At 67.2% G+C, this 11824-nt stretch overlaps 2 protein-coding genes across 3 annotated transcripts in view; both read left to right on the forward strand.

Annotated features, from left to right (window-relative positions):
• The first annotated feature begins 266 nt into the window (after positions 1-266).
• Positions 267-11458, forward strand: LLGL1 (LLGL scribble cell polarity complex component 1). 2 transcript variants are annotated; one of them, XM_066329884.1, is made up of 23 exons: positions 267-481; positions 3130-3227; positions 5308-5389; positions 5473-5588; positions 6009-6167; positions 6259-6421; positions 6511-6646; positions 6739-6793; positions 6885-7042; positions 7126-7343; positions 7446-7513; positions 7792-7945; positions 8344-8448; positions 8641-8933; positions 9008-9161; positions 9239-9392; positions 9480-9763; positions 9980-10244; positions 10339-10453; positions 10559-10653; positions 10765-10888; positions 10962-11041; positions 11225-11458. In XM_066329884.1, the coding sequence occupies exons 1-22, from the start codon at positions 401-403 to the stop codon at positions 11038-11040; spliced, it is 3156 nt and encodes a 1051-aa protein (XP_066185981.1). In that variant the 5' UTR covers positions 267-400; the 3' UTR covers position 11041; positions 11225-11458. The 2 variants fall into 2 exon arrangements, with proteins under 2 accessions (XP_066185981.1, XP_066185980.1); XM_066329883.1 differs by having other exon boundaries at positions 316-481; positions 5473-5603.
• Positions 1168-11824, forward strand: part of PRPSAP2 (phosphoribosyl pyrophosphate synthetase associated protein 2) — a 77757-nt gene continuing 67100 nt past the window's right edge. Inside the window, exon 1 of the mRNA XM_066329897.1 lies at positions 1168-1179. The gene's annotated coding sequence lies outside the window, so the exon portion shown is untranslated. The remainder of the gene's footprint in view (positions 1180-11824) is intronic.

The following is an 11824-nucleotide window of genomic DNA, read 5'->3' on the forward strand; positions in this document are numbered from 1 at the left end:
GAAAGAAGAGGATTTTAAAAAGAATACAAATCAATCCAGCGCAGAGGGCGTTGAGTTGGACGACTACACATCCCAGGGGCAGCCGCGGGGGCGCAGGCGCAGCGCGGGTGGGCGGGGCCGCGGCGCGCGGCGCGCGTTGCCGCGCGGTGATTGGCGGGCGGAGCTGTCCGTCAGGGTTCCGCCCGCCCCCGCCGCGGCGGTGCCTGCCCGGGCTCGGCGGGCGCGCGCACCGGGACCCCGCACCGGCACCGGGGACCCCGCACCGGCACCGCGCCCCCTGCCGGCCCCGCCCCGCGCCGCGCCCCGGCCCCGCCACCGCCGCCCCGGGACCGGCTCCGGGACCGCCGGCCGCGCCCGCCCCGCCCGGTACCGCGCCACCGCCGCCGCCGCCGGCCCAACCATGATGAAGTTTCGGTTCCGGCGGCAAGGTGCCGACCCGCACCGCGACCGCCTCCGGCACGACCTCTTCGCCTTCAGTAAGGTGCGTCTGGGGCGAGCGGGGGGCGCGGCGGTGGATCCCTGGGGGCGGCCACCACCGGGAGGCACCGCGGGGCACCGGGGGTGCCGGGCAGGGTGCGGCTTGCGGGCAGCCCTCCGGTGGCGCGGGGCTCTGGTAGCCCGGCGGGATGCTGCCCGCGGGGAGGCGAGCAGCGTGCGGGGCACCGCCCCCCGGGACCGGCTGAACCCCCGGGGGAGCCGCGCACCGGGACCTCCCCGTTCCCGGGGAAGGGACACGCAGAAAGGGCAGGGCTGCCTGGCCGGGGGACCCCGGGACAGACTGCGGGGTCGCTCCGGAGGATGCGCCCCCGCGGGTGGGTACCGGCAGCCCCGGGTGCGGGATGCGCCCCGGAGTGCGGACCGGGGGGCTGCGCTCCTACCCGTGCGGTGCCGGGGGGAGCTCTGGGAGAGGATGCGACCCCATCACCAGCGCGACATCCCTGTCCCCAGCCCCTCTTGAGAGGGGTTCCCTGAAGCGCCCTGGTTCCCGCACTCCCCCTGTCCCATGGATTCCCCGAGGCCTCGCTCTCGGTTGTTTTGGGGTGACCCGTGGTCCCACACCCTGTCTCGCCTTGGAGCATCCTTGGCTGCATCCCCCATGTGGGGCTCAGCCCCTCACCCCAATCTCCACGGGTAGGATACTGGGGGGCTGGACCCCCTGTGTCAGCAGGAGGGGCTGTGGTGATGACCCCCTTGATCCCTGGCACCCCAAAGATGTGTCCCTGGGGGAGCGTGAGAGGTCAGCACTTGCCCCTCTTCTCCCTCCAAGTTTTCTCATTTGCCCCCCTCATTCGGGCTGGGAGATACCCCCAAGCTCATCAAACAGCCCCGGAGTGACCCACAAGCCCTGAGGTGCCAGACCTTTCCCTCGGGACATCGGGCTGCACCAGCGGGTGCCCACCTGGGACTTGGTGCACCTTGTCGCGGAAGCGCCGTGGCGTTGGGAACACCCTCCTGCCCTGGCCGCGGGGCAGGAGACCCCCGGCAGTGGCCCCTGGATGAGCCCAAACCGTGTCCGTCAGTCAGTCCATCATTCGGCAGCATCCTGGCACTGCTGTGGGGTGCTTGCCCAACTCAAGGTTGGGACGATGCCGTGCACCAGAGGGACCCCCGGGCTGTCCCACAGCGGGACCGAGCGGCCAGGTGTCGGGGTGTGCAGTGCTGAGGGGTCAGAGCCGGCTGCCCAGCACAGCCCTGCCCTCTAACTCGCTGCCACGGATGAGGGTCTGGCCGGGGTGCAAGGCTCAGCCCAGCCTGAGCCCTCTTGATTTTGGGGAGCACAGTCCCGCGGCCGGATCCCGCCCGAACGCGTGCCCAGGGTGGGTGTGTGCCAGTGGGACGTCCTGGGGGGATGCTGAGGAGAGCCCCTCTCCTGCCGTCCCAGCTCTGGGGCCGCCGGCTGCCCACCTGCCTCCCATTAACGGTTGTTTTTCCTCCCGAGCTCCAGATCTGCCTGGGATTTGCTGTAATTTGGCCGGGAGCGCGCCTTGGCCGGCCGGCACAGCCTGCCGGATGCGGCCCCGCTGCGGGCGGGAGCGGGGGCTGCGGCTGGGGGCCTGAGCCGGCTCCCCCTTGGGGGCTGGGAGTGCTGGGGAACCGGGACAGCGCGTTTTGGGGAATCTCTGCCGGTGTCATCGTGTTGGTTTCTGGCCTAAAGCATCACTGTGGTGTCCCTGCGCAGCTGCTGTCCCAGCTCCTCCAGCTCAGCGTGCATCCCGGGGGGAGTCAGCGTGACCCTGCGTGGGTCGGCACCCACGAGCATCCACTTCCTCGCCCCTTGGACGCGTTTGGGACCCACTGGGATGGGCTGGGACACCTTGGATGGGTTTGAGGACGTTTTCACGCTGCTGGTGGCGTCCCTTGGGAGGGGAGCAGGAGCTGGGGTGACAGCGGCTGCCGCCGGCGGGTGCGGAAAGCCGCCCCGCTGCGCCTCTCGGATGCCCCAGACAAAGGGAGCGGGTCAGGATCCGGCCAGTCTGGCTCCGGCGGCCTCCGTATCGTCTGATCGCGCCGTCGCTGCTCAGCCGAGCTGCCCTCGGGAGCCTTGCGGTCCCCTCACCGCGGGCCGGGACGCTGGGTGCCCCCCGCTTACCCCGCTGCCAAGGCAGCCCCTCCCCAGCCGGCGAGCCCGGGCACGCCGGACGGCCGGGACTTCCTTGGGAAGGTGCCCGCGGGCCACACGCGGCTCCGGCGGGGACGTCCCTGGCGCTGGCGGGTCCCGCTCGCCTGGTTCTGCCGGCCGGCATCGGGGACGCCCGGTGATGTCGCAGTGGGGGTCCCGCTCACCTTTCCTGGGGTGTCCCCACCTCAGGGGTTCAGAGCAGAGGGGTCCCATCCCCAAAGTGCTGGCGGGTGGTGGGATGCAAGATCAGACCTACCCCGGCCCGTGGTGTGACTGTTGGGTTGGGTTTTGGGGTGCTGGGTGGTAATTGGGTGAGGAGTTATGTCCCCCCTCCCCAAGACCCTCCTTGGTGGCACTGGCGGACAGAGCAGCATCTTCGTGATGCCCCATCTCAGAGGTGATGCTCACGCTGGTGCGGGATGGGAGCTGTGGGGGTGAGGGGGGCTGTGGAGGTCTACGGGGTGTCAGAGGTGGGGGGTCCCGCTCTGACCTGCCTGTCCCCACGGCAGACGGTGGAGCACGGCTTCCCCAGCCAGCCCAGCGCCCTGGCCTACGACCCCGTCCTGCGTGTGATGGCCATCGGCACCAAGGCGGGAGCCGTCAAGCTGTATCCTTTTCCTCCCGCATGAGCAGGAGGTAAGGACCTCCCGGACCTTCCTGCGCTCACTCCTCTGGCTGTCCCCATCCCGGAGAATGCTTGGAGACGTGGCCGTGCTGCTTCTGGCCCATCCGGCAGCCCCCACTCGGCTGACGTCCATCCCTCCGTCCAGCTGTGCTGCAGCTGGGCCGGGCGGGCGAGGGGGCGGCCGGAGGAAACCCCCACCTCGCCCAAAACGCCGGGGGGGAAAAGGGGCTCGGCCGTCCCGAGGGGGACGCATCCCAAGTGGGGGTCCTTCCTGCTGTTACCCCGCTTATCCCGGGGGGCTCCTGTCCATCCTGGCCTCGTCCACGCAGCTCTCGGGGGGGCAGCGGGGGCTCTGGGCGGCCCAGCGCCGGGGAAGAGGGGCTGCGGTGGGCGCGGAGCCCGGTCGCGGGTGGGGGGCCGAAGCGGGGGACGCCGAGCGGGGCCGGCCGGGCTTTGTTGCCGGCAGCGTGCAGGGAGACTTCAGAGGGCTGCTGGCGGGCGGCCAGGGCTGGATGCGGCCCATGCTCGGGGGGCCCCGCGCCGCAGGAATGCGGGGTGGGGGCGCGGGGGCGGCTGCGCCCGCAGCGGGGTCGGGGTCGGGGTGTGGGGGGGCGGCCGCACTCCCCCTCCCCCAGGCCGGCGGCTCGCTGCCTCCCGAGCACAAAGATGGCGTGTTTTGTTCTGCCGGGGCCGCCCGGGTGCCAGCCCGGCCGCGACGTCGCCGGCCGCCCCACTCGCCCGCCCGGCCCGCGGTGCCGGTCCCAGCTGAGCCCCCCCGGCACCGCGGGGATGCGCTTGCGGGGGGCTGCGGTGCCCAGAGCATCCTCTGCGGGGATGGTTTTGGGATGGTACCCAGCGTGGTACCCCGTGCCTATACAGCCCTGCTCCAGCTGCCTCCAAAAAGATGCTTCTGGAGTTTGGCGGTGCTGGGGAAGCCGGGGCCGGGCGAGGCAGCAGCCGGAGCTGGCCTGACTGGCGTTACTGGTTAGTGGGGGCACCCCTGGGTGCTCCCCGGCCAGGCTGGGTGGATCTGGTTGCAGACAGCCCGGCACTGAGGGGCAGCCAGCACCTGGGGGGTCTCCTGGGGCAGCTGGGGTTCCCTGGGCTTGGAGCCCCATCCCACACGCTGGTGACACTGGTGTGCCTGAGCCACTCGCCCTGAGGGCTCTCAGCTTGTGGCACTGTTTTGGGTGGGGAAAGACCCCAGAATGGGCAAGGATGAGTGGCATCCCCCATCAACATAGCACCAAGAGCCCTCTGCGTGCTCCCTGCTTCGTTCCCATGCCCTATTGCCTGCTCTTCCCCAAAACTCAGTTGCTCTGCCGGCTCAGCTGTGCCCAGCACTGCCAGACAACTCCTGCCTGTCCAGCTGGGCAGAGCCGCCGGGCTGGTTCCCTGTGCCCCGAGGGCACCAGAAGGTGGCCAGGGGCAAGGACCTCCAGCACTCAGCATGCCCAAATGTGGCTGCACTGGTGACACTGGGCTGGGGGCAGCAGCTGGCCGGGTCTGGGGTGCTGGGGGTGTCAGGGATGCCAGGCTGGGGTGCTCTGTGCAGTGCTGGAGCCGGGTCCTGCCGTGGCTCCTGCGGAGCGGCGTCGCCGAAGGAGCCGGGACCAGTCGGGTGAGTGAGGCTGTGCCGGCGCATGCCAAACCCCACCCCAGTGCCGGTGCGTGCCGGGGCTCCCGGCGCCTCTCACACACCCACCCCAGCTGTGTGTGGTGGCCGCAGCCTGACCGGGGACCTGACCCGGTGGGAGGTGGTTGGTGGATCCCAGCCTGACCTGCGCTGTCCCAGCTGGAGGTGCCTGGTAGATGCCAGGCGGGTTTGGAGTGTCCTGCTTGGAGCTGGAGGTGTTTGGTGGCCACCGGGGACAGTGGTGCCAAGGCCAGCTCTGGCATTAGGTGCAGTCAGGGATGCTCTGCCCTGGCTCTCCTGGGGACAGGGGGCTGAACTGGTGTTTGCAGGCAGAACTGTGACCTGAGGGAATTTGGAGGGTCCTGAGGTTTACTGGGGAAGGTGGGGGGGGCTCTACCCTCGTTGTTTCTTTGACGGCCCCCCCAGATATGGCGCGCCGGGTGTGGAGCTGACAGGCCTGCACAAGGAGACGGCCACTGTCACCCAGCTGCACTTCCTTCCCGGCCAGGTACGTGGCTGTCCCTGGAGGGGAACCTGGCAGCAGCCCCTCAGCACCTCACACAACACGCTGTTCTCACCCCCCATCCCCAGGGCTGGCTCCTCTCACTGCTGGATGACAACACGCTGCACCTGTGGGAGGTGTGCCAGAAGGAGGGCTGCTCCCACCTGGAAGAGACCCGCAGCTTTGGCCTCCCGGGACGCCCAGGGTCCGGCAGCACTAAGTACTTGCCTGGGGGGGTCGGAGCCGCTCCCCCGCGGGGCTGCGGCCGCAGCGGTGCCGCTGCCAGCTGGGAACGGCGCGTGGGAGCAGCCGGCCTGCTCGGGTGGGATGGTGGCCAAGGTCCTCTCCGTGATGGTGTTTTCCCCACTGGGATGCTCCTCTGATCCCAGCTGAGATGCTGAGTGCAGGGAACAGCTCTGGATTTTTTTGTGGTGCTGGCAGGGGCCTGGGGGTGATTAATGGCTCTAATTGCAATCAGCACTGAGGCTGTCCCTGTGTCCTTGTCCTCCTGTGCTCAGGGAGATGGGAATGTAGGGATGGAGCAGGGGAGGTCTGGGGTCTCTTTGACATTTCCCCAGACCCAACACGGTGCTGAGTCAGCTCCTGTTCCCCTGTTCCCCCCCAGCTGCTCCCCTGGCATCACTCGGGTGACAGTGGTCCTGCCGATGGCTGCTGGTGCCATGGTCTGCCTGGGCACTGAGGGTGGTGCCGTGTACTTTGTCACCCTGCCCACCCTGACACTGCTGGAGGACAAAACCCTCTTCCCAGACGAGATCCTGCACAGGTGAGAGCCCTGCAGGCCCCCTCCCCAGCACCTTCAGCTCCCCTCTGCACCCTCAGCTCCCCTCTGACCCCCAGTGCATGTCCCCCCACAGTGTCCCTGATGACTACCGCTGCGGGAAGGCGCTGGGGCCCGTGGAATCCATCCAGGAGCACCCACAAAACGGCAGCCGGCTCCTCATCGGCTACAGCCGGGGGCTGGTGGTCCTGTGGGAGCAGAGCACTCGTGTTGTCCAGCATCTCTTCCTGGGGAACCAGGTACTGGGGCTGGTGTGAGGCTGGTGGGGCTGTGTCCCTGTGTGTGTGTCCCCATCCGAGCTCTGAGCCCCCTGTGTGTCCCCATGCAGCAGCTGGAGAGCCTGGCCTGGGAGCAGAGCGGGAAAAGCATCGTCAGCTCCCACAGCGACGGCGGGTACATGGTGTGGGCAGTGGGCAGCACTGGCCAGAGGACCCAGCAGCCCGTCATGTCCACCATCCCCTACGGTACAGGATGAGGGTCTAGGGGGGCTCTGGGGTTGGGAGCTGATCCCCCCCATCCCAGTGCTACAACCACAGTGTCGGTGTCTTCGTTTCAGGGCCGTTCCCTTGCAAAGCCATCAGCAAAATCCTCTGGCGAACCTGCGAGTCAGGGTAGGTGGGCGGGCTGGACATGGGCACAGGGGGCACTTGGGGGTCCAGGGTCTGATGGCAGCTGCTTCAGGAACCCCTGCTTCCCACCCAGGAACCCCTTCATCATCTTCAGTGGGGGAATGCCACGGGCCAGCTATGGTGACAGGCACTGTGTCAGCGTGCTGCAGGGCCAGACCCTGGCCACGCTGGACTTCACCTCCCGTGTCATTGACTTCTTCACCGTGCAGAGCGCAGAGGTGCCTGAGGGAGGTATGTCCTGCTAGGGCCACTCTGGGGAGTGGCTGATGGTGTGGGGGTTGCTCCACGTGCAGCAACCATCTCACCCCTCCCAGGCTTTGAGAACCCCCGAGCCCTCGTGGTGCTGGTGGAGGAGGAGCTGGTGGCCATCGATCTGCAGACGCCGGGCTGGCCCACCATCCCTGCCCCATACCTGGCACCTCTCCATTCCTCTGCCATCACCTGCTCCTGCCATGTCTCCAATGTGCCCCTCAAGCTCTGGGAGAGGATCGTCAGTGTGGGCGAGCAGCAGAGCCCCCGGCAATCCTCTGTGGTCAGTGATGGGGATGGTGGGCAGGGGTCCTGCTGAGCCCCTTCCAGCATGGCCCAGAGGCCTTCATCCCTTCCTCCATCCCCTCTCCATCCCTCCCTGCAGGCTTGGCCCATTGATGGGGGAAGGAACCTGGCCCAGGAGCCCACACAGAGGGGACTTCTCCTCACTGGGTGAGTGGGCTGGCAGCAGGGAGGGGGCCTGGCAAACCCAAAATGCAAGGACACATCTACACCCGTTCCTGCGGTGGGGGAGTGGGATGGGATGATGGCATCTACTCCCTTTTTTCGGGTGGGCTGCCCCTTCTTGTTCTGGCTGGGCATGAGCGTGTCACCCGCTGTGCTGTCCCCCACTGTCCCCCCCCTCTGGTACGGTGGCTGCTAGCACACAGGCAGCTCTTGTTAGCTGGGCAGATGTTGGGGCCCCACGCTGACAGGACCCCCCCGCCCAGGCACGAGGACGGCACGGTGCGGTTCTGGGACGCCTCGGGGGTCTCCCTGAAGCCCCTCTACAAGCTGGGCACCGCCAACATCTTCCAGACAGACTGTGAGCACAACGACAGCCTCAACCAGGCGGGCGAGGAGGAGTGGCCTCCGTTCCGCAAGGTGAGGTCCCCTGGGCAGGGTGACACTACCATGGACCTCAGCACCCTCCGGGCTCTGCCAGCACTGGAGGGGGCAAACCCAGAGCCGGGCACGGGGGATGCACCTGCCGGAGCCATCCCGGCTGTGCCCCAGGGACGTGTCCCCCGGCTCAGGGCACAGCTGCTGTGTGACGCACTGTGGGGACAACAAGGGACATTTGTTCCGTGGGTCCCGTCCCGCGGGTCTGCCCCAGCATGGGGGAAAGAGCCAGGGGGTGCATGGGGACAGACTTTGCCTGGGCGTGATGCCCAGGGTGGCCCACGTGCCACAGCTGGTGGAGGCATGTGGGGGTGCAGGGGGAGCGGCCCCACAGCTGTGTGTGGGGTCCTGGCTGTCCCTTCATCTGTCCCCTCCTGCAGGTGGGCTGCTTTGATCCCTACAGCGATGACCCACGCCTGGGCGTGCAGAAGATTGCCCTCTGCAAGTACACAGCCAAGATGGTGGTGGCTGGCACGGCGGGGCAGGTGAGGTGGCAAGGACAGAGCACCTCTCGGTTCCCCCGTTGGGCACCCACAGCATGAGGGGGCTACAGACCCTGCAGATGCCCGTGGTTGTCCTTGAACAGCTCCTGCTCTGGGTTTAGACCCCAGTGTGCAGCAGGCTGGCTGTCTGGGGGTGGTTCCAATGTGTCCCTCTGTCTGTGCTTGTCCCTGCAGGTGCTGGTGATGGAGCTGAGTGACGAGAAGTCGGAGCACGCGGTCAGTGTGGCCACCGTGGACCTGCTGCAGGACCGTGAGGGCTTCACCTGGAAGGGCCATGACCGGCTGGCCCCTCGGAATGGGCCCCTCCACTTTCCCCCCGGTTTCCAGCCCAGCGTGCTGGTGCAGTGTGTGCCCCCTGCCGCCGTCACCGCCGTCACCCTCCACTCCGAGTGGAACCTCGTGGCCTTCGGCACCAGCCACGGCTTTGGACTCTTTGACTACTACCGGCGCAACCCCGTGCTGGCCAGGTATGGGGGGGACCTCGGTGCTGGGGCCCCTCTGGAGTGCTGTGGTGGGTGCTGAGCAGCGTCGGTGCCCGCAGGTGTACACTGCACCCCAACGACTCGCTGGCCATGGAGGGGCCCCTGTCTCGTGTCAAGTCCCTCAAGAAGTCCCTGCGTCAGTCCTTCCGCCGCATCCGCAAGAGCCGCGTGTCGGGCAAGAAGAGGCTCAACGCCAGCAGCCCCTCCAGCAAGGTGGGCAGGGAGTGGGGGCCACCACGGCGGCTCCCTGTCCCCAGCAAGCAGGGACTGACCCTGTGTCCCCTCCCCAGGTGCAGGAGGCCAACGCGCAGCTGGCGGAGCAGGCGGGCCCCCCCGAGGTGGAGATGACGCCGGTGCAGCGGCGGATCGAGCCTCGCTCGGCCGATGATTCGCTTTCGGGGGTCGTGCGGTGCCTCTACTTCGCCGACACCTTCCTCCGTGATGGTGAGACCACCCCCCGCTCCCTGCCTGGGAAAAGCCCCCAGGCTGGGTCTGTGGGGAGGGGGCTCTGACACTGCTCTGCCCCCACAGCCGCCCACCACGGCCCCACGATGTGGGCAGGGACCAACTCTGGGTCGGTGTTCGCCTACGCCCTGGAGGTGCCGTCGCAGGAGAAGTTCTCGGAGCGGGCGGTGGAAGCGGTGCTGGGGAAGGAGATCCAGCTGATGCACCGTGCTCCAGTGGTGGCCATTGCAGTGCTGGATGGGCGGGGGAACCCCCTGCCCGAGCCCTACGAGGTGTCTCGGGACCTGGCCAAGGCCCCCGACATGCAGGGCAGCCACTCCATGCTCATCTCCTCTGAGGAACAGTTCAAGGTGAGCATGGGGCTCAGTGTCCCACTGGTGGATATGAGACACAAAATGTCCCATGGATCTCTGGATGTCCTCATCACACAGGGACTGGAGGTGACCAGTCAAATTTTGGGGGCACTCCTGTGCCTGCTCTAAGATGGTGAATCCAAGGGGAAGGTGCCCCCCTAAACTCTTCAGGTTCCTGTTCTCGCCTGAGCCCACCTCCTCTTGCCCCCCCAGGTATTCACACTCCCCAAAGTGAGTGCCAAGACCAAGTTCAAGCTGACAGCACACGAGGGCTGCCGGGTGCGGAAGGTGGCCCTGGTGAGCCTGGCCAGCGCTGGCTCCGAGGAGCGGCTGGAAAACTGCCTGGCCTGTCTCACCAACCTGGGGGACATCCACATCTTCACTGTGCCCAGCCTGCGGCCCCAGGTCCACTACAACTGCATCCGTAAGGAGGACATCAGTGGCATTGCCTCCTGTGTCTTCACCAAGCATGGCCAAGGTGAGGACACCAGGTGACATCTGTGTCCATGGGATGTTGACCTCACCTGCAGCCCTGTGGGGGATCCCTGAGGCTTGTTGTTGTCCCTCTGTAGGTTTCTACCTAATTTCACCATCTGAGTTCGAGCGCTTCTCGCTGAGTGCCAGGAACGTCACAGAGCCTGTGTGCCGGCTGGAGGTCACCCGGCTCCAGGACACCTCCTGCCTCAGGTGGGCTGTCTCAGGGGCGTGGGGACCTTTGCTATGGTGGAATCCCTGTACACCCACCCCTCCACCCACTGCTTCTGGCCATAACATCTCCCTGTTTCCTTCCAGCAACAGCTCAGCGGTGACACCGAAGCTGCCACAGGCAAACGGCACCCACGTCCCACGCAGCTCCGAGGGCCAGCACTCGCCCTCAGACAGCGACCGTGAGTGACCACCACCCTGTCCCTGCACACGCACTGTGTCTCATAGCCCTGCTGCAAGCCTGGATCTGTGTCCTGGCTGTCCCCAATCCCTCCTGTCCCGTGACTCCCCAGGGTCCCCTGAGGATCACCTGTCTGCCTTCTCGCCCGGCCCCATTGACTCCCCCAACAGCAGCTTGGAGAACCCGCTGGACACCACTGGGGACATCACCGTGGAGGAAGTGAAGGATTTCCTGGCGTGAGTGGGGAGGGAATGGGGTAAGCGCTGCTGAGGAGGCCGTGGCAGTGCCTCTCACCCTGCTCTGCTCCAGGTCCTCGGAGGAAGCAGAGCAGAACCTGAGGAACACCAGCGAGGACGAGGCTCGGCCCACGGGGATCCTCATCAAGTGAGGTCTGTGAGGGGCTGGTGGTCCCTGGGGTGGGAGTGGGGATTTGGAGCTGGGACCGCAGCACAGTGCCCTGGCTTCCTGCTCCATCACGGGAGGATGGAGTTGTGATGGATGGCTTGTAGAGGAGGGGGAGCAGGGTCCTGAACCCCACCAGCTCTCCTCCTGAGGAGCTGCCTCACCCACAGGCATCGCCGGCCTCCCTGACCCATCTCAGTGCTCGGATTCCCGGGATGCGCGACTCGACTGGACCCCCGCGCCCCCTCCCCATGTAACGTAGACTCGTCTCCTCTCTAACATCCGCGCCGGCTGCCGCCGCGCCCCGGCCCCGGCACTCCCCACACACCTCCCTGCCTGGACCCCCCGAGCCGGGGCTGTGGGGCACAAACTCTTCCCGGGGAAGATAAGTTCCTTTTTTTATACACGGTCGAGTGTCACTGTCCCCTGCTCCAGAGCCCCCTTCCTGGGGGATGCTGCTGCTTCCCCGGCTCCACGGGGAGGGCTGGGGCTTGTGGACCCCCCCTTGTCCCCCGGTTTTGGTCCCTTGGGGCAGTGGGGGGCCAGAAGCCCCCGGGCACGGTCCCCCCATACCCTGGTCTGTGTTTACATGCCCGGCTCCCTGCAGTTTACAGCCCTGTTCCCTGCCTGCCAGGAGGCTCTGGCTGCCCCACAGGGACTGTCCCCAGGTTCCCAGGTGGGCAGCAGAGGCCTTGAGCAGCCCGAGGAGGGGCACGGTGGGGGGTCACAGGTGGCCTTTTTCTCTTAGTGGCTTCTCCAAGGGCTATTCT

This window comes from Sylvia atricapilla, chromosome 15 (genome assembly GCF_009819655.1).
Source record: "Sylvia atricapilla isolate bSylAtr1 chromosome 15, bSylAtr1.pri, whole genome shotgun sequence".
Lineage (NCBI taxonomy): Eukaryota > Metazoa > Chordata > Aves > Passeriformes > Sylviidae > Sylvia > Sylvia atricapilla.

What these genes read in the sequence shown, in the direction of transcription:
- LLGL1 (XM_066329883.1), top strand. Translation starts at nt 401, where the DNA reads ATGATGAAGTTTCGGTTCCGGCGGCAAGGTGCCGACCCGCACCGCGAC. An exon ending in AAGGCGGGAGCCGTCAAGCT is followed by an intron (nt 3,228 to 5,307) that starts GTATCCTTTTCC and finishes CGGCCCCCCCAG; the next exon opens with ATATGGCGCGCCGGGTGTGG. An exon ending in GAAGTGAAGGATTTCCTGGC is followed by an intron (nt 10,889 to 10,961) that starts GTGAGTGGGGAG and finishes GCTCTGCTCCAG; the next exon opens with GTCCTCGGAGGAAGCAGAGC.